This window comes from Perca fluviatilis, chromosome 19, assembly GCF_010015445.1.
Source record: "Perca fluviatilis chromosome 19, GENO_Pfluv_1.0, whole genome shotgun sequence".
Taxonomy (NCBI): domain Eukaryota; kingdom Metazoa; phylum Chordata; class Actinopteri; order Perciformes; family Percidae; genus Perca; species Perca fluviatilis.
In genome coordinates, this window is record NC_053130.1 from 8,020,446 (window position 1) to 8,047,771 (window position 27,326).

Consider the following 27,326-nt stretch of genomic DNA (forward strand, 5'->3'; position numbering starts at 1 on the left):
CCCGCCGAAGTCAGCCCCGTGAAATATTTACTAGCCTCATGTGGGGAAATCTCTAAGGATTATCCCCAATAACCTGTTTAACTTAATCCTTATCTCACACACATGAATAATAAATCTCTCCCCCACTCTCCGTCTCTCTCTCTCTCTCTTTCTGAGAAAGACTGAGAAGTAACGCCTCTCCCACCTTACTCTCCCTCCCTTCTTTCTCTCTCACACACTCTCTCACTCCATCTGCTTCATGAACATGAGCCGGCTGCTTTCTGTGCCTCTGCGAGTGTCTTTGAGCTGTTTTGACATATGCGCTCCCTCTCTGCTTCTCTCTTTTTTTTCTGTCTTTCCAACACTCCCATACCTCTCCATACCTCTCTCTTTCTCTCTCTCTCTCTCTCTCCCTCACTATTTCCCCCTCCAGGACAGGAAAAGGAGCGGTAGCAGGGAGCACTAGCGAAGAAGACTGACCACAATAACAGGAAGAGGAAGTGGGCAGTGACCTGTATGAGAGGGGACTGTGGTCGGACAGCTGTGGTTCAACACTTTTGGCCGCTGATTGAGAAAACCACATCAGAGGCGGCAGGAGGAAAAAAAAGAGCAAGAGAGCCTCAAAACCTGTTGGACTCCTGCAGAAAAACCTTGTGAACTCTGTGAACTGTTTTTTTTATCCCTAAATTTGTTGGTCCAATAATTGCATTGCTCTTTGGAAATCCACCTCTGGAATTCATTCTCATTTAAGAGGAATTCACCCATACTTCATCACAGACTTATCGTATTATCTGGACCACAGTCCAGACAAGGATTTGTACAGAAACCTGGTGAAAATCTAGACGAGAGAGAAATCCCTGCCTGTACAACACCTGCTGCTCTCTTTCAACATCAGAAAAACCAGAAGACGGAGAGAAGAGAGCGAGGAAAAGACGTAGTGGAGGTGGTACTACTCCCTGTTGAGAATACGACCACCTACCAGCCACTCTTTTCTACAACAACCTGCCACATTAATAAAGTATAACCCCAGTTTGATTGAGGAAGAGAGCACCTTGAAGGATTTGGGCTTCATTTTGTACCAACGTAAAGGACTGATCAACAGTTCTTGGCTTGGACAGTCTGTGTGGTAAGGTATTTTTTTTTTTATATCTTGGGTTGGAAAAAATTGAAAAGGAAATATTTATTATACAGGTGTCTTATGTGTGTGTGTTTGTACCTTAGATAACAAGTACTGTATGTAAGAAAGGTGCTAAACTAAAGACGAAACAAATGTACAGATAGATGCCTCCAGCGCTTTCCTCTTCAGCAAATGGGAGTGTGAATTACATTTCTTTCTGATTGAAAAGCAGTGTAAAGCAGCATTGCCCGAAAATGTAACCCAGATCCTTTGAAAAACGCTCCGGGCTACTTTCCCAGTCACTCCAGGGTGAAACGCTCATGAATGCTGGTCAAACTGTCGAAAAGAAGGTACCAAAATAACTTGAAATGATGGTTATAACCCCATTAAGGACAGGCTGTCGGCCACCGTCACTGTTCACATATGCTATGCCTATGATCTCGGACAGCTCGGTGTGGATTTGAATGCTGTAATTGAGCGCTGTTTCCCCCCAGAGGCTGGACTGTCATATCCGAAGACAGACGGCTGTAACCATTAAGGCGATACAGGATGATCTGTGGACAGAGCAGGATTTTTTTTTTTTAAAGCAAACTAAATCCACCAGGAGGTCTTCAGCTGTTAATTTCAAGGAGTTCTACTGTAGAAAAAACTTCAACTTCAACTTGATGTCAAGTTGGTGTGGCTATAAAGTATTAATGACACCATTTAATATTCCCAAAGCTGCAAAGCTCTTGTCAGTTGAGTGATGTCATTTTGTCAGCTGTAGCGTTCCCTGCCCTACAACTTGTGTAATATATCACCCTTCAACAGTTTATGCCAAACAGTACTTGAAGGGGTGGACAAAATAACATGGACTCTCATTAAAAGCACTTATTTTTGTTGAGACGCTGTTTGAGAAGGTATTTCTTATGCTGTAGTTGGTGGTGTAGTTGTCCTGGATTCCAATACGAGGTGAACTGTTTCTGTTATTCTGTTATTTTGTCTACCATGTGTGTGTGACTATAGCTCCTCAGTGGTGATGTTTTTTCTTTGTGGATCTGGATCCATGACCCAGAGGGACAGAGGTGATTTGATTTGGTTGTTAGGTTGAAAGCCGTTGATGCAACTAAACCCAGTGGTCTAATTCCTGGAGGGAGAACTATCAGTGAAAATCCTTTGGGTGCCATCTGGGAGACTTCACACACACACACACACACACACACACACACACACACACACACACACACACACACACACACACACACACACACACACACACACACACACACACACACACACACACACACACACACACACACACACACAATTCATGATTAGAGCCATTCATTCAGATATATGTCAGAGTGGTTGACAAGCTGTCCAGCTGTGGCGATGTTAGCTCAGCTGAAGTCGCTGATTACAACTGAAAGACCCAGTTACGGTTTTATTTTCAGTGACTGACCTGTATTCTGCATTGTACATAATAAAACCACACTTCATCTTGAATCTTATTTCCAAGACTTTTTAATTTTTAATTTTTATGGATCAATAGGGACATATGATCCAAAAAATGTCTGACATCAGACATTACAGATGGCAGTACATTCCACAAGATGAAAATGTGTCAAAACATGTTACAGTAATAGGAAAATTGAATTTAACATACTAAAAATGTATAATCATTGAATGTACTTGGTTGCCTGATTAGTTCATAGCTCCAGCTCAGTTCAATATGGAGAATGTGAGGCTTTCAAATGCTGCAAACTGACCTGATTGGACAGATTTTCAAATGTTTTCACCACCTGCAGTTGTCATGTGATGGTTAAAGATGAAGGCTGTAACAAAAGACAGACAATCGGCTTCAAATGTAACAACTCTAAAGAACATGAATTATATGATTGTTTAGGTTCAGATCATTCAGTATGTGCAGTTTGGACAGGAACATTTTAGTCCCTTGTGGTTGGGCTCCTTTAACATTTTCACTTCTAGGAGGTGCCGTAGTTGGGAAATTTCGCCTTCAGCGGAGACAGGGGCTGACAGCTGAGCCAAAACCAATGTGGCTAACACGCTAGGCTCTAAATTATTTTCAGATGACTGTTGGTCATTACTGTCAGTTTTAAAGCTGGCCCACATCATTCATAACAGGCTCGCTGTAATAACATCTGATTTGTCTGATTGTGAAAGAAAATAGAATTAACTAGAAGGCGCTTCAACACCAATCAGAGCATGAATATACTCTGTGACATGACAGTGTCAGGACACTGTGTGTGTGTGTGTGTGTGTGTGTGTGTGTGTGTGTGTGTGTGTGTGTGTAGTAACGGTTCCTGGTGGGACTTGCTGGCAGACAGATTGTTAGAGGCTGCTCTGTGATTAAACCTGTTTTAATCTCAAACACACTACAGTATTTAGCAATTGGAAATCACAGATTTGAGGCTGTGAAATCACTTCCTGTGCCACATACACACAAATAAAAAACTCCTGATTTTAGGGTGGTAGTAAGCCACACTGTGTCAGAGACATAATTTTGATTCAGATTTCTACAGTATGTAACACGACTTTTGGACTGGAGCTCCTCTAGTGCTCATACAGGCCGATGTACTCAAAAGAAACCATTTTGATGTTGAGCCTTACTACTATAGCAGCAGGCCAAAACAAGTCCAATTTGACCCCAGGATGGCTCTATAGAACAGGTTCTTCCATTGGGGAGTATAACTAAATGTCATGGCAGTCAGCCTGTTCCATTATGCAGCAGGCTATATTGTGTGCATAGTACAAATGTCCATGTAAGGGTGGTTCTAGAGAAAAGGTAATGTGATCATCAAAGGGTTTATCCTCTGGGGACCACGAGTAGCCTTAACAAACTTCATGGCAATCCAGTCATTTTACTCTATTCAATCAGTAGCAAGTGATGTATGTTTCTTATCAACTACATTTTCAATTGACACTTGGAACCCATTTTTTATTTCAATCAAAGCAATATGTCCATTTAAGAGTTGGTATTTCTGTAAGTCGACTTACATCAACAATTATAGATGCATCAATCAGTTCATGCTTGTTGCCATTTTTCTGGCTCTGGCGTGGGAAGATGAGGATCCCAATCTTTGTTTTTGTCTACAAAACTCTTATCGACTTGTTTTCAAATTTGATTTGAGCTCAATACCAGATGGAGGCAGCAGGTCTGGAGTCAGGCTCTTCTTGTACACTCAAACTCTTCGTCGGCTATTGCCACTGGTCGGGGTTCAGATTAGGGAATGTCAGATGATAATGTAATCCACTGGGCAGAGGTGCCACCTGTATTTGAATGTCATATATTGAAATAATTTAAGAGAATAAAGAAATACATTGGATATCTCACTTTTTGCAAAAGTTGTACTGGAGCAGTGAAGAGAAAATCCATCCTGTCTGTTACTCAAGTTTATAGGTGCCATTCACCAGTGTCCAAGATATGATTAATGCCTTACAGACAATCACAAATGGATAAAAGACACATACATCCCTTGTCCCCGCTCAGATTTCATCACTGAGGACAAGGCTGAATTGTATTTCTTTGCATAAACTTCAACAACCCCTCAGCGACCGCCAGGATTATGAAGTCTTGTTGACTTGTTTCTATGCTTTAGCCTTTGGTTGAGTGAAACTAGGTCAGACCTGTCTGCCAGTCACAAAACATCCCGGAGAATGACAACTGTATCTCTGCGTCTGTCTGTTTCTGCTCCTCCTTTCTGCTAGTCAATCTCACGCACACTCCCTTGCCTGCGGACAATGTACAGATGTAATTACAGATATTCCTGGGTGTTATTTATTCTTCATACCTCAGAAAGATACCTTTGATAAACGATGCCATAAATAACTTTGTATAATCCTGAAGTGAGATTTGCATGCATGGCGCTCGCAGTTGAGAGGAAAATTAAAAAGGTGGTTATCATTACTTACAACTAACAGCAGAAATAGATAATGACAGGTACAAACAACTGTATGAACAAAAATTGAAACTTTATGCCAATCTTCTTGCTCATATTCCAGACTCCTCTCACATTTCATACATCAGTCTGTATCGATCTACTGCTTTGGTAACAGTAAGGGATTTAAAAGTTTTAATTGCGACAAAAAAGTTGCTAAATTGGTGTGTTTGTCCTCCACGCCATCTTTTAAGGTGCTAAATCTGCTTTTAAGGTGAGGTAAAAAGTGAAAAAAAGGTGAGGAAGAAAAGGTGAGAAAAGGAAAAAAGTGGAATGATAGACAGGACACAGAAATAGACTGTGTGAAAAACAAGATGCAGTTTTCATCTTGAGTGATTCAACTGGAAAGAAGAGGAAAAATTTAAGAGGAAAGAAATGATTGAAAGAATGGGCAAGAAAGAACAAGTGGAAGGAAGACAGAAGAGTGACACAGCGAGAGGCAGAGACGCAGAGAAACTAACACCATGAATGAGAAAAAGACAAAGTATGACACAGACAGAAACAAAGTGAGACAGCAGACCCAAGAGAGAGAGACAGACATGCAGTCAGCAGCAGCAGCAGATGAATACCAGGAAGGGTGTGTCCACTCACTAATGATGACCCTTCATTAACAGACCCTACAGCATTTCCCAGAAGGCATTGTGTTTATACTTCCTGCTGCTGATAAAAGGGAAGGAGTAATACACCGCCCTCTGAAGACGGAAATGCAGTTTAAAAAAAATGCCCTTTTAGGGACAATGTCCCCCAATGGATTTGTCATCACAGAAATAACTGTGCGTGTTTTTCTGTGTATGTACTGTGTGTGTGTGTGTGTATGCGGAACCCATTCATAGGATGTTGTTGTATACGTGTGAGCAACATGTTAAATGTGATGGCGAGGAAAAGTCTAGTTGGGTTTTAAGTCAAGCAAGTGTTCTTTGCATGATAGACATTTTTTTCTTTAGTATCCCAGGACAGCTAAAGCTCCAATTTGTTATAACACTATCTACTTTTATCCAATGAATTTTATATTATAGCAACCTAAAAGTTCTGGTTTGGAAATTTTATTTTTGTTAACATTATGTTGTCAATACAATCTCAAATTTTCAGTGTCCAGTGGCGTTATGGAAAATCAATACAGTTTAGTTGAGTTTTTTCGACTTATAGTTCGAACATCCCATTGGATTTAGTCAACAACCAACAACATGAACAGCAGTACAGCTAAAGACAAACAGACAGCAAAGCTCACTCACTAATTCACTCTGTTTACCCCCTAACCCAAATGAACAACTGATGCATGAATGTATCCATCACATCATTCACACACCCACAACATTCATGTTTGAGTTCTGAGTTTGATCTACCTCTCATCCTTTGTTGGTCTTATGTGGTTAAGGAAGCAATCTTAAATACACCTAAATGGGTCTCAATGTGGGTTGACCAATTCTAAAAAAAAAAATACATCTATTTGACAAAATCATATCTTTGACACAAAATGTTTATATTTGATGACTTAAAAAGTTCTTCATGCTCAAGTTTAGTCAGCTAAACAAACTTCAGTTGATACAGTAAACTTAGTGACTTATTTATCCACACTTTGCATTATTATATTCTTCATTTTAAAGTGTTCCGTTATAGGTCACATACTCTGCTTGTTTGATTTTTTTTCTTCCTCCCTGAGAGTCATTTCAGGACTCCTGTGCTCATGTTTCTGGAAGCTGCGTGAGAACATACATGTGCCGTGCACGGTGTGATTGCTTAGTTTGTCCAGAACATGTTGAGGGGAAGGATATGGGGTGACGCACAGTAAAAGCTAAGAGATAGGTCTAAGAGACTGCAGGACACAGGTCAGGAAACATGCTTGGTCTTTAACAATAGCCATGTCTCACTGTGAAGTGTGTCAAGATTAAGTGAAGAGTTTAATAAATAAATAAATAAAAAACATATTCACTCTTTTGCTATCAATGTCTGTAATGTGGGCAAATGTTTTTGAAAAAATGTATGCATTGAACCTAACTGAACAAAAGTTAAAGCAGCATGAGAGCTAAACTGAACTCAACTGAATTTGAGCAAACTACACTAATCAAAAGCAACACAAACAGAAGATATGGTCATGAAAGATATTTTAATTTGACGAAGTATCAGGGGAGATTAAAGACAGTAAACTGAGCATTCCAAGAAAATGATTTATCAGTTTTATTAATGTGAAATGTAATATTTTATTTATATAAGTTACAAAGGGAAAACACACTTTTCATTGCCCTCCTCCATTCTTACATCCTAATTTTCCTGTTGGTGTGATGGTTAAGACTTTTTCATTTTTCCATTAATGGTGGTTGATGGTATAGGCGACTCAGCAACACATTGTCACTCCATCAAAAAGCGTCGCTTGGTCAGATGTCTTTGGCGTTTGTTACTGACGCAAAAAGTCTCCTTTAGCGTCTTAGTCAGACGCAGTGTGGCTTTCAACCAATTCACGCTTGGTCGGGACTCTTGGCGGCACTTTTGACACTCTGGGGCTGGACCGATTTAACTGACATGCGGCACAAGAACGGGACAGTTAGGTTTAGGAAAAGATTGTGGGTGGGGTTCCAAAATTGGTTAGAGATCTTACAGCGCAGCAGTGGAGCTACTGCAATGCCCGGTGCGTCCCATGCAGACGCTGAAGGGTGAATTTTGCATCGCTATCGTATCGCTATGAGTTGGTTGGACATAGACAAGTACCCAAGGTTGTCAGTGCATTGGGGACGCACAGAGAATGGGAACAAAATCCCTTGGCGGGCCCTTGTTGTCAGAGTCATGTCACAAATATGAACACACGCACACGCGCACACACACACACACACACACACACACACACACACACACACACACACACACACACACACACACACACACACACACACACACACACACACAAATCCGTTTTGAAATGATTCTGACCTCACCACACATTCATTGTTCAGATGTTTTCTTCAGTATTGACAGTCATCCAGTCAGTCATGTTTTTTAATACACTCATATTTTAGGTTCAAGCTGGTGTTTCTGAGGTGTTTTATATGATAGTAGAAAAGATAGATGGGATGGCAAGATTGAGACATGCATTAACATATTAGGAGCTCAGAGCGAACTGATAAATGGAATCAATTTGTTGAGTTAATTAGGTGTACGCCAGAATAATTGCTTTAAAATATTGAAACTCTAAATTGTAACTACATATAAAATGGAAAAAAACATCAGTGCTTTTGAAGTTATTAATCAAGAAGAAGTGTTAAGTGAGCATGTTAGTGGCAAGTGAGATTATGCATTAAAAGGCTAAATACTTTTGATTCAGTAGATGCTTATTGGCACTATGCATACATGCACACTTCTATTCAGTCCACATTAAATTGCATTAAAAGATGATGCACTTCTGTTTAATTAATTTAGTCCTGAAAGGAAACTAAACAAAGAAAAACACAAGAGGAAAAATAAAACCAAAACAAAAGGATGTGAACTAAAGTCCAAAAAACACTGTTGAGTCTTTGTTTGAGCTGATTTGTGGGGAGCCGTGTGAAGAGGTCAGCGGAGGTCAGCCGAATGCGAGATTAGGCCATTAGAGGGAGAAGACTTTGTGCCGATATAATCCCCTCATCATAATCTCCCTCCATGCTGCTAATGGCTGGAAGACAATAAGATGCACTAATCTGTCTACTGGGATGGCACAGGGCTGCGCTGAGATATCTGCTGGAGTGCAGAGCATATATAGACTGAAATGTTTTGAAGATTATTTCCCTGGCATTTCTGCTTTACTAGATAGAGCCTAGTGGTGGGAGGAAGGGACCATGGGGAGACGGAGAGGCAGACAGAGAGGTTGAGATCGTAAGAAAGAATGAGAGGAACAGCTAAAGTTTACTAGACTGCTGGCGTTTGTGTGCCCTATACATTTTTATTTTTATTAAATAGTGCTTAAATGACTTGCAGGCAGGAACAAGTGATACAACAGTGAAACATCTTACTCGTTATCAGTCAAAAGCCATACATCAGATGAGCTGCCAGTTTGGTTTGGATTTTAAAGGTGATTCCACCAAATTTCAGCTTTAATATTAGTTGGACTCAAGTTGGTTTTAAACATACAGTATTTTTGTCTTGTCATTGTTGGGTTCCAAGATTGTGCGAACAAATACAGTTGAGTACATTTCTGTTGCTTTTATTTTGTGTGTTGGTCGGTGGGATGACCACATCAGTCCAGATTGCAATATTTTAACAAGTACGAGGTGGATTGCCATGAAAGTTTGTACATACATACATTCTGTTCTCCAGATGATGAAACCTAATGACTTTGGTGATCCGCTGACTTTTCCTAAAGTGCCACCAGCTTGTTGAAATTTGTGATTTTAAATTTAAAAAAAAAATAATTTCTGGGCATTTCAGCCTTTATTGGACAGGAAAGCTGAGATATGAAAGGGGAGAAGACATGCAGGAAAACCATCACAGGTTGGATTTGAATCCTGGACCTTCTGCATTGAGGAACAATCCTTTGTACATGTGTGCCTGCTCTACCAACTGAGCTAAACGACCACGAAATTTGTGATTTTGAGTGTTTGTCTCTACAGCAGTTGGATGGATTGCTATTCAATTTTGATGCAGACGGTAATGTTCTTTCTTCAAAATTCAATACTTTGGTTCATCTCTGTAACAGTTTGGATTTCTTTATAGCTTCAAAGAGATGCTAAAGTGGCTGTAGACTGTTAATGTTGGTCTTGTCTCTTTATTACGCTGCACGCCATTCAGACCAGAAATAGCCTTAAAAAAAACAACGGTCTGTGTTAATGCAGACTATTTGCTGTAGGGGAAGGAGACAGAATACACTTTAAATCCAAGTCATAAATCCATGAGTTTGAAGGATTATTTGATGCCAAAACACTGCACAGCGGTTTATAGTACGATAAAGACTTTACAACTAAATTCCTTCTTGATGATCTCAAGGTAAACAGTAGAATTGGGGCGTTTGTGTAATGAAGTACCAGGAATACATGCTTGTTTATTTGTTTTGGCCAACGCCGTGCAATCTGTAGCCAAATGACTTTGCATTACCCCGCAGCAATGTTTGCGGAACAACAGCATGAGTTTGATTTGCCGTAGCCCTCTGTGTTAACCCCCTTGTCCTTGTAGCTAATGTCGGATTCGTAATGCACTTGTATTTGACTGAAAATTAATGTGCAAAACTGACTCATCCTTCTGTTATAATCCTAGTTTTGAATCAAGAACTGGTGTCAACAACAAAGCACACAGTGTGTTGTACTCAAACTCTTTCTTTCCCCCACAATTTGATGTACAGTATTTGTGCTGTATTAAAGGAGAAAAAAAAAGAAATACCCATCAAAAATGTAAAATGTCAAACTCCCTTTATGGAAAATGGCCTTTCTAATGGCTGATAAAGACAGACATCCTAAGTGGTTTTAATATCAGCTCCTCTCCTCTCCATCTGTCTGTCTGTCTGTCTGTCTGTCTGTCTGTCTGTCTGTCTGTCTGTCTGTCTGTCTCTCTCTTTCTGTTTCTGTCTCTCTCTCGTGCTACACCAGTGGGTCAGGACCTAAAATGGGTCACAAGCCTATGTTTAATAGATCCCCATACGACCACATTAGTGATATGCCTCAGCCCAGGTCCCACGATGAGAGGCTAAATGTTTCATTTGGGTCCCAAGCTGAAAAGGTTTAAGAGCCCTGGTCTTAAATGATAGCTAGACCTCGGGCTCTGCGGCAAACTGTAAGGGGACAGCGAGTCCTTGGCCTTCACTCTGAGTCTCACCCTGGCACAGTGAAGGGGTCTGTCCACAGCTGATAAGTGGTTTAAATGCAATCTCCTCTCTCTTCTTTTTTGCTCCCCCTCTCCTCTCACATTTCCTCTGCCTCCATATTCCTCTCTGCATCCTCACATCACTCTTATTCATTATTGTACACCTCTCTACTCCCTCTTTTCCCTCATCCCTCCCTCCTCTTGTCCCTATCCCTTTCTGTCCTAGATGATGGCTTGGCTCCAGCTGAGGACTATGGGGCTTGTGGCCATGATGGCCTTGTCCGTCTCTCTCGCTGAAGATTCTGGCCTACCAGTGGTGGAAGCAGAGCAGCGAGGCCCTGTCGAGATTGTAAAAAAGGAGTCCCATCCTGTCCTGTTCAGGCAGAAGAGAGAGTGGATCTGGAACTCTCTCTACGTGATAGAGGAGCAACCTGCATCCAGGGCCTACAAGATAGGACAGGTAGCTCAGAACTAAAACAAGAATCCTGGTCATGTTTCTGGTCTACTTCCTGTCTGGGCTCAGCTCTACAGTTTAGGCTTTAAACGTTCAGTAATCTACTTGCCATGGCAAATGTGTATTTCTGTCACATCCATTCAGTTTTAATGCTATAGCATGCCAAGAATCTGGGGCATTTACTTGTTGCTAACCAGCACTTTGATGAATATCTGAGTGATTTTGCTAGAATACTCAGTTTATTTGAAGATAATTTGCTTGAAGGTTGTTGATTTGAGTCCTCACACCAGCTGGGGAAAAAACTGAATGCTGACAACTAGGAGACAGTCAACCTTATTATTTATTTTTTCTTTCTTTCACAGCTAAGGTCGAGCCAGAGGGCAGAGGTGAAGAAATTTAAAATAGAAGGTGAAGGAGCAAACACCATCTTCACTGTGGATCATAAAGGAGACCTGTTTGTCACCACAACTCTGGACAGGGAGAAGAAGAACGCGTACCATTTGACCGCCAGGATGTATGATGGGAACAACAAGTTGATAGAGGATTCTGGAGACTTTGTTGTCCAGGTGACGGATATCAATGACAACACCCCAGTTTTCCCCAGAACATATAATGGATCCATTATGGAAAGGTCCACCATAGGTGAGTAGAGTTACTGTCAAAAAAGATCATCAGCAGGTGATAGCAGGTTAAAAAATGTATGACAGTTTTTATTTTTCAATGTGTGATGGAAGAGGGGGATGAGAGTCAAATGAGGTTTGTTTGTGCTCTATATTATGATGCTTTAAATCGGCTTTATGGGCACATAGCCCTGTCTCTTTCGAGGAAAATGTATTTATTTTTTCCGGGATTACATTTGTTTTTGACTATTGTTTCAGACTATGTCGTCAGACCATAAATGAAGCAAGTTTTAGCAGGACAATATTTCTATTGCAGCAAGTATGGATTTGACATTTACCATCCAGTGATAGTTTAAATTGAAAATAGACTGAACTGTGAAAAGTCTGGGGGAAATAATTAAACATAATGTCAACACCTGTCACAATCATTAGCACATCCTTCTGTGCTAAAAGGCACATTGGTGACTTCTATAACATAATCTTATAATCATAATATATTAATCAGTTCAACAGCAATGATGCTCAATACAAGAACATTTGGGTTGGACATTTTTGCAAAACAGCACGATGCCTTATTAATGATACATTTTTGTTCTTCATCTAGGAACTAAAGTAGTTGAAGTAAGAGCAACCGATGCTGATGACCCTACCACTGCTAACGGAGAGCTCAGGTACTCTTTGGCCCAAGATGTAGACTCGTTAAGCTTTGAAATCGACAGCATCACAGGTAGGTTTGCTTCACTGACGTCCAACATGATTGTTTGTGCATCATTGTCTTTTTCTTCCTTTTTGATTTCGATTGTATTAGGATCCCCATTAGCTGATGCAGAACATCAGCTACTCTTCCTGGGGACCACACAAAACATAAAACATTACCACAGATAAGACATTTTCAGACAAGACAGCTAAAACAGCCATATGATATAAAAATAAAAGCAGTATAGCTAGTATCATTTTCTTGCAAATATAATTATACATATTCCTCTTCATGTACTCTATTAAATATCACAATAAATGCATAAGCACAGAATAGACAAAAATTAATCTTACAACATCTTTGTTTACATATCAATATTCCTATACATAAACAAAGTACAAAATATGGTTACAGTCTTTGGGCCCTTAGATGTTGCTTTACTAGTTTTATAAAACTTGATTTATTTTGTGCTTTGGCAATCTTTGCTGGAAGTGAGTTCCATGCACCATCCCTCGATACAATACTGTACGTTGCATTGATTGTGTTGCGGCTCTCGGAACTTTGAAAAGACCTCTGGTGGCATGTCTGGTGGGGTATTTATGTGTTAGAGCTAAATGTAAGTTGACTATACAAACAATTATGAATTTTCAATTCATTAATGTTTCTAACAAAAGCCAGGAGTGATGCTGATAGTTTCTCCTTTTCACCAGCAGAGATTGACATGCACGTTATTTACATTAGACCTAAGTGGGCACTGAAGGGCAAGACGAGCTGCTCTGTTCTGAACCAGCTACAGTTTTCCTAGATCTTTCTTTGCAGCACTTAACCATATAATTGGACAACAGTCTAGATGTGATAAAACTAGAGTCTGCAGGACTTGTTTGGTCAAGTCTGGTGTTAAAAAAGCAGAGCATCTTTTTATAACAGATATATTCCTCCCCATCTTTGCAACAAGATAATCTATATGCCTTGTCCACAACAGTTTACAATCTAAAATAACCCCAAGAAGCCGTGTTTCTTCTACTTGCTAAACCACTACATTATTCAGCATCAAATTCAGCTGAGGTGTAGAGCTCAACAAATGATTTGTACCAAATACAATGCTTTTAGTCTTTGACATGTTTAAGAATAATGTATTGTTAGTAACCCATTCTAGTGCTATCTGTAACTCTTTGTTGAGGGTTGCAGTTATTTCACTGATAGTAGGTGCATACATGTATATTGTTGTATCATCTGCATACATGGACACGTGGGCTTTTTTAAAAGCAAGTGGAAGATCATTGATAAAAATAGAAAATAGTAAAGGGCCAGGCAAACTTCCTTGTGGAATTCCACAATATAAATGTTTTGTATCAGAAAAGCTTCCATTAAAGAAAACTCTTTGTGTTCTATAGGATAGATACTTTTCTATCCATGATAAAGCAGATGGAGCAAAACCAGAACATACAAGTTTTTTCAATAATAATTTGTGATCAAAGGCAGCACTGAAGTCTAGCAGTACTGCTCCCACAATATTCCTCTGATCAATTTCTTTCAACCAATCATCCGTCATTTGTGTAAGTGCAGTGCATGTTGAGTGACCAATCCTATAAGCGTGCTGATACTCACTTGTCAAATTGTTTACAAAGAAGTAGCACTGTATCTGGTCAAATACAATTTTTTCCAAAAGTTTGCTAAGAACAACAAGTTCAATGAAGTCAATGAAGGGGAGGTGCAGATGTACAAGCTATTTTTACTTGAATGTGAGTCAGAGCTGACCACAAAGATAACACCCTCTGTGTCCATCTGTCTCTCTCTCTCACCATCTCTCTGCAGGTGTGATCAGCTGCAAGACAAACACTCTGGACCGGGAAACCAAGAGTCAGTATGTAGTGGTGGTTAAAGCTCAGGACATGAGAGGAATGGCCACTGGAAGCACAGCCACCACCTCTGTCACCATCACCATCACTGACACCAACGACAACATAGCTTCTTTCACCCGAAGTAAGGAATATTTTAGAAGAGAAAGGTTCTAATCAGTTGCTCTTCTGAAAATGTTGTTCTTGTTTTCATCAAATCAGGGTTATTTATATGATCATATTTACTGAAACTGTTATATTCACAGCGATGTCTGTTTCTGTCTGCAGAGACATATGAATTGCACGTTCCAGAGGATCACAAGTTGAATGAGAAGATAGGCACTCTGGAGTTGGAGGACAGAGATCAGATTCAGAACAAAGAGCCAATCTTCAAAATTCTAAATGGAAACATCAACGTTTTTAACATTGAACTCAGCCCGAACAAGGATGGCAACCTCATGCTCAAACAGGTAGGAGGCTCATGTAGCATCAAGTGAGTATGATATTATGTAAATCAGCTTATATTCCTTGTTTTTGGTGAGTCAAGTGGATTTTTTTGCAATGTTTGCCTCCTGCAATTTCTGATTAAGTTGAGCAGTGGTTCCCAATCTTTTTCGTCTGACATTTATAGTATTTTGCAGCAGAGAAAACACATTGCCTGTGGTTGATCATTGGCATATATGAATCAATACACAACATTTGTACCTATCATTTCTGTCTAGTTTGATGTTAGTAGTTGGTAAGGTTTGCAATCATACTACTACCACTTGAAGTTGCTTTGTGTGTGCTTTTTGACAACTAGTTTTTACATGTTCTCAATCACAACACTTTGATTTTAAGTCTTCCAGCAGTTACAGACTCAGGTCAGTAATTATAGATTAGCATCACACAATTTTTTTTAATCCTATTTCAACTTTTTTTGCTGAGCTACTCCACACTCCCTCCTCATACCCTGGGCATCTGCAAAGTACCTGCAGGAGTTAAATTTCCTTTAAAAAGAACATGTTGGTGGCTAATTTGTATGGTTAATCCAAAATTAAATGGAAGTGGTTTACAGTAAGTGGTGTTTCATACTCACACTTTAATGTTCCAGCCTAGAATAGCATAAAAACAGATTTACATGCCTGCATTACCAACATTATAAACATCAGAGAGCTGAACATAAGGATCAAGGCCACAGTGCCATGACTTCAAGTATGCATGTATTGACAATATTGTTTTTTGGTTATGACTCCCTACACTCGGCCACCAATTACATAAAAAAATATTGATATTTTTGCACGACAATGAGGTATACCACAGACTTCAAACCCTAAAGTGCTGGCCTCTTTCTGGTTAAGAGAGCTATTTATGCGTGCAGGAATTCTTGCAGGTTTACTTCACTGGATTCTGCTGTTCAGATAAAGTATTAAGGACATCAGAGAGCTGAAAATGTATTCTAATGAAATAGCTCTGTTATAGCTTGTACCGTCACTGGAATCGAATGGCACCAACATCTTCTCTCTGCTTAACTTGCCCCTCAGCTCTGTAGCCCTTCTCATCTTTCTCACCGGTCTGTGTTTACACGTACATTATAAGCCAGCTATCGGCCACACTGCGGTTAAGGTCTAATTCGTGTTAAGCTGTTTACGCATGCCTTTGATACCCTGCAACTGAGTATCCCTTTTACCATGAATAATCCAGTTAACAGAATATCCTGCCTACCTGTGGTGTCCCTTAAACAGATAAAACAGTCCGCCAGAAACAACATTTAACTGAACAGTAGGCTGTTGATTATACAGGGGAAAGAAATGATAAGCAGAAATGTGACAGTAAGCAGTGCTTGCTGCTATATTTGTTGACATGAAAGTGTATTCGTGACACTACAGTTTGTGCAGACGGTGAAAAAGTGAAAGGAATAAGGTATTTTCATGCATGGTAACATGTTTAACTTGAAGGAAATAGATGGTACTTTACTGTTTCTTAAATCCAAAGTATGAGTGTAACCAGGTTATTTCAGATGAGTTGTGGCATTTAGAGCCTTTTTACACCTGGCATCGACAGTGTGAATGCACTGAGGATGAAGATAGGGGATGCATTTGAGAACGTAAAAAATAAAGTGCAAATGCACTTTATTGCGTCCTCAGTCTAAAAATAAGAGCAATACATGTGAGAATATATACCGTACATCTGAGGATGAATCCAAATATGGAGCACCTTAACCTGCATTTAAGTAAAAGAAAAGAACAATTTAGGATTTCCAGCTTTAGCATCACTGGGGGTTAATTTTTGTCACCATATGAAAAACATTTCTTGGCCAATCATAGCCAATGTAAAGTTGAGAAGAGCTCATAATAGGATGTTATCAATATTAAATCAAATCCTGATCTAATAAGTGCTTATTGTTTTACTCTTTCTGGGATCCCATCAGGCTCTGGACTACGAGACAACAAACAGCTACACTTTCACTGTCCAGGTGAAAGAAAACCTGCCTTTTACCGCTGACAATGAGAAGACTGCTCTCACCACAGCTGAGGTAAATATCAGACAGGCCATCTGTAGACTCTAAGCTGCCCTCCAGGTGATGTTATCAACCCGCTTTTCATTAATTTTCTGTTAAAACAGGAGAGAAGGAAAAGTAGTAGGTCTCAGTTGCCAGAATGAAGTATGAAGTATGCATTGTTGAAAACAAAAACAAAGACCAGTTCAGTCCAACAATTCTACTCCATTTAAATTTTTAACCAAATGTGCACAAATACAAGTCAATTATGTCTTTCAACTCTTCTGAATGAATATAAATTTACAGGTAAACATCAAGGTGCTGGATGTAGACGAGGCACCGGTCTTCTCCCAGCCCATCTACACTTTCAATGCGACGGAAGAACGCATTGTGAGCAACATAGGAAAAGTCATAGCCAGAGATCCTGACAGAGCCAGCAAGAGCATACGGTACGATGCTGTGCAAACCTCTAAAAAAGAACAAATGCCTAACTACTAAGTTACTAATTCTGCATAGTGGCTGTTACACCCATCTCTTGCTCGTTCTGTTTAGGTACTCCATCTTAGACAAGGACTGTCCTATTGGTATCAACCCGCTCACAGGTCAGCTGTTCACCCTGAGGATGCTGGACAGAGAGCTGGAGGCCACCCACATGTTTCAAGTAAAAGCACAGGAGGAGCCAAGTGGTATGTGTCATACACACACACACACACACACACACACACACACACACACACACACACACACACACACACACACACACACACACAGTTTATTAATAATTTTCCCTTTAAAACAATAGAACCTCAGCTAAAGAATTAAAACCATGTGTTTTCTCTAACAACGGTAGAGTGTATACAGTGAGGGAGTTCTCTTGTCGTTCACTGAGCCGCTCTTATGGATTCATTGAGGGATGGGAACACATTAAAAGGGAATGTTATAGATTCAACATATTGCCTCAACACCTGGTCGACCCACACAAGAAGCAGGGAGTAGGCAGGAAAAATCAGTGGGTCTGTTTGTTCACTTGCAGCTTCCAAACCAAACTATATATTTTTAGAACGAGCAATGAATGAAATACAGACATCTATTTTAGTGGCTTGTCACGATGTTTAAGAAACACAATGGTCCCCTGAGCTTGACAAGGTCCTCGATATATAGTACATGTACTGTACTAAAGATAGTTTCAAAATCTCAGTACAAGGGGCCCACATTTATCAAAAGACGAATATTCAAAACATCAGTGATGGAAAATAAGTGTAAAAGCTGCTTTAATGTGACAAAAAACAACAACCTGCCAAACAAAAAGCTCACAAATAGAAATCCTTTTTCAGTCACTTGACCTTAATCAGTTCAATCAAAGACAGAGATACACACACCTGATCAGAATCATGGGTAATCACTGTCAGATCTGCCTGTTAATGTAAATGACAAACAAGTGAGAAGTGAGCTGAGACAAAGAAGTCAAGTAAACAAAAATACTACAAAAAAACCTTAAAGCTGAAAGTTTCGGAGACATGTAATGTAGATGGATTTTTAAATATATATTCACATGTGATCTTCTCTTTGGGATGTTTAAATAGTTTCAATAAAAAGAAGAAAAACAAAGGAAATGGAGCGACCACCAAAAAAAATAAAAAAAAATAATGAAGAATTGATTATTTGAAGTGTAATTGTTTTTCCTGATGGCACACCTGTTTCCTAAAACCTCTGTGGTAACAAGATGATTTATTTTCCCTCCACGTTAAATGAGATTATATTACATCATAAGAGTTACATGAAAGGATTTTTTTTTTTTTATCCTCCGACATACGTTTGCTCTGAAGAATCCCTGCAGGCAGCTCAATGAAATGTCTATTTCCATTTCTATGTCATCACACTGTGAGATAGTTAAGACTGAAGCAAAGTCAGTGCTACAAATAACGAAATAAGCCAATGCAACAAACAGCCATCATTACACTGCGGTTAATCACGTGCTGTTGTCTGTCCTCTGTAGGTTTGGAGTCATTTGTGAAAGTTAACATCATAGTTCAGGACATCAATGACAACAAGCCTGAACTGACTGTGGATGAGATCTTCGTATGTGAGAACGACCTCACTAATACGGTAAGAAAAAGACGGTATTCACAGCAGGGTTTCACTTGATTTGGATAATTCTACAAGAGTGATGTTCACAAAATGTCTTTTTTTGTCTACAGACTCCTGTATCAGCCTCAGATCTGATAGTCACTTAATAAAACATTGGGCTTAGACTTTTTTAATACCTGACCTTATTTGTTTTAAGTTGTGTTTTTGTAATAACAGGAGCCTCACTAACATCTGTGTCACAACCTGTTCACCACGGTGGCAAAAAAAAAGTATTCAGCCCTGTTTTATGAAATTTTGTGAAATCCCACACAAACACAAATTCATGCCAGGTTTACCTGCCATTCAAAGTACTGGCCTCCTCAGTTTGATTTTTAGAGTCTTAAGATGCTGCAATGCGTTTCTCCTATTTTTACAGCATGAAAGATGCAACTAGAGTAGGTGGAAGTTAAAGGTGTGAACGATACAGCTCACATGGCATAGAACTGCGTTACATTTTATGCATAAATCTATCTAGTGAAGTGTTAATTTTGTGTTAAAGGTTCAAACCCAGTCTCAATGTCTAACCCCAATCTATACACAGCATAATGTTTTATAACTTGCCAATACTTAACAGTTAGCTGCATGATAAATTACCTCAAAATGTCATGTGCAATGTAATCTACCCCCGATCTTTAAAAGATGGAGAAATGTAATTAGAATATATATGTCAACAATATGTGCCTGAAACTGCATTTAAGTAAATCGTGCTAATTTCCCAAATGATATATATATATATATATATATGCTGGAAACATTTAGACTGCATTGGGTATAAACAAAGTTTGTGTCCAGGATGGATTAATTAGATATTTTTGTCTTTCCTCAGGTAATTGGAACCTTGAGAGCCACAGATAAAGACGACCAGCCAGCTTCCTTCAGTTTCAGCCTGGCCAGTGAGAGCTCCAACTTCTCCATCAAAGACTATGGCAGTGAGTAGGCCTATTTGTGTGCACTGAGCATATATTTACCTTCATCTTCCTGCTTTTTGCTCTAAACGGTGCTCGCAAGAAGCGCTGGCCCTGGCACTTGTTGCTATGCAGCGATTGAAAACTCCATTTGAGGCTCGGTGCTTTGTTGCTGAAAGTTTAAATTATTCTAACTTCGCAAAGCATGCTTTGGTTCTCGCAGCCAGATGGGGGATTTAAAGAGCCTGTCTGGGACCATAAGTGCTGTCTGGAACGCACAACAGCAGCAAATATTGAAAATAATGAGTGAAAGTGGCTCTGACTCTCTATGTATTCTAAACTCATTGCAGCTAAGGATGGTAAAGAAACATGCCACACACAGTGCTACTGTGGTGCATTTTACAGTAAAATCATGGAGAAAAGAGTACAGGAGAAACTACACCAAGAGGCATGAGATGATGCATGTTTTGATTATATTATTTTAATTATAATAAGGCTTTTCAAAATTATTCTAAGACAAAATAGAACTTTAATCAGCTTAAAGGTATTCAAGCTTTATTGATCAAAGAAACACCACAGCCAGTCATCTTGGAACCACGAATGAGCCAATCCATCTGGTAGGTGTTGAAATATTACTAAATATCACTGAATAATAGAATTAAATAATTGATTTTGACCTGCTTGGTGCGATAGATGACAAGTCAGAGGATCACAAAGTCATAGTAATCTTCTGGGCACCATGGATATCTCTGCCAGGTTTCATGGCAATCCACTTGAAAAATACAATTATTTCAGTACGGACCAAAGCGCTGGACTGACGGACATTCAGACAGACAGGCAGCTTTCCACATTTTCAGAATTTCATATACTGGGGTGTGATTTTAAAAGAATGCTAAGGGACCTGCTATTACACCACTCAATGTTATATTTCAGTTGACCCACTTGTATTCTACTCTTTGCCACAGTAGCTGGCTCCTTCATACTCAACATAAAAAGAGAGCTTTTTGTTACCAAAAGATTATTCTAAATTCAAAGCAGCATCTACAGTTAGTAATCCGGTGCCATTTGTGAGTATAAATGGGTAGTATAAATGAAAACGTCAGCTCGAATAAACACACTGTGACATAGATGATGGTGAAGCTCTACGGAGACATTTGCTTTGATCCAGACATTATTTAGGCAAAGGTTGGTGCTCTGTTACGTCAGATTTCCAATGCCTATTTGGGTTATTCTGCTTAGGACACAAAATGGCACAAGTTAAACAGTTTTCATCATTTTTGATCATCACATACACGTATAAAACAAAGCCCGAGGAAAAGTGGTACCAACTGTTCTAGTCAAATATTAAAAGTCAGAATAGATGAAAGCCTTAGGTAGTCAGATGAAAGATTTAAGTGTTACTATTTAATTTAAGTGAAACTTCAGATACTGAAAGGAAGATAAACAGAGGGAAAAAAGGCATGAACTTGCCTCATCCAATTCTTCTCCGCTTGTGCCTAGAGGGGTTGACGTGTTGAACTGATGGAGAAAAGGAAGTGGAAGATGGAGGAGAGCAAAAGGAAACACAGATGAGGCAGAGGTGGAAGAAAAGATGAAAAGAGGCGAGAGGAAGGGATCGGGATTAAGGGAGGCGGGTAATATTAAAGTGAGACCGTGTAAAAAATGAGGAAAGGAGGCAAATATAAAAGAGGAGAGAACAATAAAGAGGGACAAACAAGAGGATAACTACAGTTAGGGAAACAGAAGAAAGATGATATGAATGAGTGGAAAGTGGAATATAATGAAGACTATTTAGTAAGGAGAAAACAGGAAAATCAAAAACAGGAGGATGTGAAAGGAAGATAGAAGATGAGAAAAGGGGAGGGAAAAAAAGAAGAAAACAGGGTTAGGAAAACAAACGGGAGAAAACAAATGAGGGGAGAGGGAAAAACTAGGCTAAAGTAAAAAGGAGTTAATGAAGAATTGAGGATAACGAGGAGGAGATGAGGACATGATAAAAGACGGAAAGATGACATTAGAAACATCAAATGTTTAAATGAAAACAAAAAAGGGGTAAGAGGAGTGCATAAGTCAATAGATGAGAAGAGGAATGTGAACTACCAAGAATGAGGGGAAAAAGGATGAGAGGAAAGAGACAGAAAGGACAAGAGAGGAGAGGAGGTGGATAGTTGTTTGATAAGTGGTTATCAGTGTAAACCTCTGTTCTCCCCTGTGCCCCCCCAAAAAGCATCTGACAGCACCTCACCTCACGCCACTTAACACACACACACACACACACACACACACACACACACACACACACACACACACACACACACACACACACACACACACACACACACACACACACACACACACACACATGCAACAAGAGCTGCAAAGGGAAGGCTTTTAAAATATTTATTGACTACCAGCTCTTTAAAACTTGCAGAAAACAACCGTGCTTTGATTACGGGACTGTGCAGCAACACTGACTCCGACAGTCAGTGTAGCTGCACAGTGAAGTGACAGCAGTCGGTGTTAAAACCAGGCGGCTACACCAGGCTCACTGCATTAATACCAGGCAGACAAGAGAGAGGAGGAGGAGGAGGAAAGGAAAACAAAGAGATGAAGAGAGCGTAATGAGATGCAGGAAGAGAGAGATGGAGAGAACAAACGAAATATAGAGAGGACAGTGAGAAGTATACAGAAATCCAAAGGGACAGGGAAGAGAGGAATTCAAACAAAGAAGGAGCAGGAGACGAGACGGAGAAGAGGGATGAGATGAAGGGAGGACAGAAGCTGTTTTCATCTTTTATTCAGTTTGTTAGGGATTCTTCTGTACCCATGTCCTCCCGCACACACACTTTCAGTGACTACATGTTAGACAACAATGGAAACTTGATCACATGAGGGGGTTGTATAAACTGTATCTGAATGGGTCAGTTTACTTACATTAAGTAGAATGTTGCCATGCAAATAGTTTGAGAAGAGGATTTGAGTTATACATCTGGGAACTTTTTTGGCATAGTATGACCGAGCGAATGAGCTTGCTGACTGGCAGTTAGCAAGCCTGCTAGCTTGTAACGTTATTGTGGCCATGATTTTGACTGACTAGTTCTGTATTTGTCAATACTGCGTTTTTATGACTCCCATTTGTTTTCTCCTGTCCTGAGTAGTCCTCTAACCAATGGCAACTCGTTCTCATTCCCAACTCGTAAAATACTGACGCTTGGTCAGGGGCTCTCAGCGTCAGATATCTAAGACATTTTTTTTAAAATCACCCTTTAGCGTCTATATGCAAGGCACCGGGCCTCGACCAGCTCGAGCAGCTCGACCCCGGTGCTGTAAGATTAGTAGTAGTAGTACTGTTATATTAAGAGCACCAATGGTAGCGAGTAGAATGAAAGACCCGAAAATCCGCATAAGGACATTGGTTGGGATGGTAAATGGCTGAACCCATGAACACAGGACTTTCACCCAGGAGACTGGTTTGTGTCTTGTTCTTGTCCCGCGTGTCACTGAAACGTACATTTTGTAACCCCACCCACGATCTTTTCGGAATTGTCCCGTTCTTGTGTCAGTTAAACGTACGTCCCGACCCAGAGCGTCAAATAGTGACGCCAAGACACTAAAGGAGACTTTATGCGTCAGTTACAAATGCCACATTTGACCAAGCATTGCTTTTTGACACATTGGGAGTGAGAATGTGTTGCCAATGGGCTATCCTGACCTTAACTACTCAAAGTCAATGCCTAACCTTGAAAAATTGGGCTGCTACGCAGGGCGGGTCTTGCCAAGAAACCAAGTGGGATTTATAATAACGCGTCACTATCCGATCCATACCGGAATATCTTGACCCTAACCATTCGAGGTCAATACCTAACCTCAACCATCTTTACACATGCATAGAACAAATTGGGTTTCTGCTAGGCGTCAGCTCACCAGCTACAGTAGTAGTCCCTGTGTCCCATAGCGTCAACCAGTGCCTATTTTGAGAGGATGCGCCACTTTCTGGCATGGCCTTTACACTGGAGGAATGAATAGGATTTAATTTGTGTGCTCAAAACACTTAAAGGTCCCATGACATGGTGCTCTTTGGATGCTTTTATATAGACCTTAGTGGTCCCCTAATACTGTATCTGAAGTCTCTTTCCCGAAATTCAGCCTTGGTGCAGAATTACAGCCACTAGAGCCAGTCCCACAATGAGCTTTCCTTAGTCATTTCTGTGTCTGTAGCTATTGAGGAGGAGAGAGGGTGGGCAAGGTGGAGGGTGGGGGTGTGGCCTTGACCAACTGCCACTTTGCTCATTTGAAAGCCATGATGTCTCTCTCTCATGGGTGGGCCAAATTCTCTGGGCGGGCAAAGCAGAGAAAGGGGAGGTAACCTTGCTCCTTATGACCTCATAAGGAGAAGATTCCAGATCGGCCCATCTGAGCTTTCATTTTCTCAAAGGCAGAGCAGGATACCCAGGGCTCGGTTTACACCTATCGCCATTTCTAGTGAATCGGGGACCATATGCAGGCTGGTGGAACGCATATTAATGTTAAAAAAACTCATAAAGTGAAATTTTCATGCCATGGGACCTTTAAAAATAACATTAATGTATCCATTACGTTGGATACTCCACAGAACACACTGTGACCGGTTTTCATTAGAACGTTTTTGTTGTGAGAAAGTAATTAGTCAGTTATTACTATTTTTATATAACTGCACAAATCTTCACATACAAAGCTTGTCAAACAAACTGGAAATGTCTACAGGCGGGTAAAGCAGATGTGAAATCAGAGCTCCTGACTGAAAGTTGTGTCTTTTATTTAGATGACAAGGATACTGAATTTTAAGAGCACATTTTGCTGCTGTATTTTTTTAATATATTTTTTTTAATTTAAGGAAGGGCTTTTAAATATACTGATAATCAGTTGCTTTTCCATTAATCATTACGATATTGTAAGAACTCTGAAGGGTGGAATCAGAGTTAATTTAAAAAATATCTCAGGTAGGATAAAATTCTTGAGCCAAGTGATTTACTTACTCCTTTCATAAGTCCGACATAATTTGTATTCAACATCCAATATGTGCAAATGTCAGCAACACCCAGGTTGCTATTATTTAAGCTTGCCCTTAAACCAGAGATATACTGTAGGTTACTTTGTCTGAGAGTTAAACAGTGTGTGTCTAGGTATATTTAAGTGGGTTGCAAGGGTCTTTCCTGCTATTGTGTTTGCTGAAATTCCTCCAGCGAAGGGACATTGTGGAGAAAGGCTCTCCCCATCGTCTCAGCAGGAAACTTCAGCCTGCCGGGTATTTAACTAATGGCTGTATTGTTGGTCAGGCCTGCAGAGGAGACGTTAAACTCTTCTCAACATGTTCTGTTCTATTCTTATTTTCTTTTTTTTTTCTATTCCCTTTTGGTGCTTTTGGACTTTTAGCTCATTGTGTTTTTTGACTTTCAGAACCTGTCTGGCCACCAGTTCACCACATTACATTCAAATGATTAGAGTCTATATTGTCACAACATTGTCATCTGCAAATAAGATAACAGAATGTTGATGCATGTATTTGAGAAGTTACAAAATGTTTAGCCTCATATAGCGCTCGGTTTTAGGTTTTTAAGGTGCTGCCACTATCTATAATCCTAAATGACTCAAATCCTAAATGCACCAAACTGACAAATAATCACAAATGATCTGTCTGCCTTTATGTAACGACTCTCTTCTTGTTCTTATATCTCTGCAGCACAGATGCTAGCCGTATAAATAGACTTTAAAGACTCCGTGTACAGAGCAGGTGAACATTAGATCCGCTTTAGTGAGACAAAGTGATGACTCAGACAAATTAGATATGGAGTTTGCAAAAAAGAAAAGGTACATTTGTGTAGAAGGTGAAGGTGGTTGTCATTTTGTACACTCACTGTGTGTATTTATATGCTTCTTTCTTAAGACAGCACAGCAGACATCATGGTGAAACAGGGGCCGTTCAGCCTGGATGACCCCAAGGATTACAGCATGGATGTGCGCATCAGTGACGGAGGGCGACCCATCCAGACCAGCATCACCAAACTGGCAATCAAGGTCTGTCTGTGTGTGTGTGTGTGTGTGTGTGTGTGTGTGTGTGTGTGTGTGTGTGTGTGTGTGTGCGTGCTTAAGATTATTTCAGCACAGGAACATTTAAATAATTGCACGGCTGAATTCTATTCTAAGTTTAATTTTTTAAATCACAGATTTAATACAGTAAAACTCAGAATATCTTATCCCATGTAGTGTATATGGATATATACAGTAAATGAACACTGCAAGATAAATCAATTAATTTCAGTACTGTACTGATTGAGTGTTTGTTGTGCCTGTAGTCGTGTCGGTGTGATGCCAGGCGGATTCCTACGCAGTGCAAAGCCGGTGCTCGGAGGATGGGAGTGAGTGTTCATGCCCTGATAGCCATTCTGCTTTGCATACTGACCATACTGGGTAAGTTTAAGTTTCTTTCTTTTCTTCTCTCTCTTTCTCTCCTTTCAAACTCTCTATCTTTGGTGGAAACGCTCATCGCTGCACTGTACAGCACTTCTCAGAGATCATATGTCAAGGTTTTCATCAGGGTGGAGATAATCCTTTTTTCTTGCTATTTCCTAGAGTGCCTGAAGAACTTTTCTTTTCGGTGACCATCTTTTCATCTTCAAGAGAACCTTAAAGGGGAACTCTAACAATTGTACACATCAAAGTCTCTTTACAGGTGTTGAAGGGAGTAATACTGTGTATGTGAAAAAAAGCTCCAGAGGGAGCTGTGTTAAAGCTTATAATTGCCTCAAGTGATGTCACTTGAGTCCACGTCAGTTGGGGCTGAAGACTACAAGTTTGAAAATGAAGAAAATCTGGGAGTTAAAAAGAAGTGAGCAGATGGGAGCTCTCTGTAGCCTGCTCTTAATCTCAGTTTGAGGCTGTATTAGTCGGTACCAGCATAACACGTACACACCTGAATCTCAGACAGGCATGTCGGTAGTCGAGTTGCATTGTGGGTGATGTAGGCGCCAGGTTTTGACAAGGAATAAGAGTGCATGAAATAAGAAACACGGTATCTCTGGTTCTTCTTCATCATATTTTTTAAACTGCCCATTGTAGTCTATAGGAGTGCAATGCTAAATCGGTGCAGTAATCTTTTATTGGTCCCAGGATTTACTGCATGCAAAACTGCTTGAAGAATTGGCCTCTGAATTTTTTTAAAACCAAGCCAACCAACACCAAACTGTTTTTGCTGTGTAAACATAGCCGAACCATATCAAAAATGCTGACTCGTAACAGTGTGTTGACTAATTCAGAAGGCTCAAAATTAAACTGCTGAAAATCCCCTCATTTCCCACCTTCAGTGAGAAGGTGATGGGTGTCCACACCCAGCATGGTTTTAAGTTGCCGTTGCCCAATTAAAAGTGTTTTTAAGTATT

The 27,326-nt window shown here is 40.0% G+C and overlaps 1 protein-coding gene across 2 annotated transcripts in view; it reads left to right on the forward strand.

Annotated features, from left to right (window-relative positions):
* The first annotated feature begins 214 nt into the window (after positions 1 to 214).
* cdh5 (cadherin 5) overlaps positions 215 to 27,326 on the forward strand; it is a 37,225-nt gene continuing 10,113 nt past the window's right edge. The window contains exons 1-13 of one of the 2 annotated variants that reach the window (XM_039784807.1): positions 215 to 1,105; positions 11,018 to 11,251; positions 11,608 to 11,887; positions 12,470 to 12,592; positions 14,378 to 14,545; positions 14,689 to 14,870; positions 16,811 to 16,915; positions 17,186 to 17,328; positions 17,432 to 17,565; positions 18,876 to 18,985; positions 19,833 to 19,935; positions 25,835 to 25,965; positions 26,244 to 26,358. In XM_039784807.1, coding sequence (XP_039640741.1) covers positions 11,018 to 11,251; positions 11,608 to 11,887; positions 12,470 to 12,592; positions 14,378 to 14,545; positions 14,689 to 14,870; positions 16,811 to 16,915; positions 17,186 to 17,328; positions 17,432 to 17,565; positions 18,876 to 18,985; positions 19,833 to 19,935; positions 25,835 to 25,965; positions 26,244 to 26,358 — 1,828 coding nt within the window. In that variant the 5' untranslated portion in view covers positions 215 to 1,105. Of the gene's footprint in view, positions 1,106 to 11,017; positions 11,252 to 11,607; positions 11,888 to 12,469; positions 12,593 to 14,377; positions 14,546 to 14,688; positions 14,871 to 16,810; positions 16,916 to 17,185; positions 17,329 to 17,431; positions 17,566 to 18,875; positions 18,986 to 19,832; positions 19,936 to 25,834; positions 25,966 to 26,243; positions 26,359 to 27,326 lie in introns of those variants that run through there. The other variant, XM_039784808.1, reaches the window with a different exon arrangement.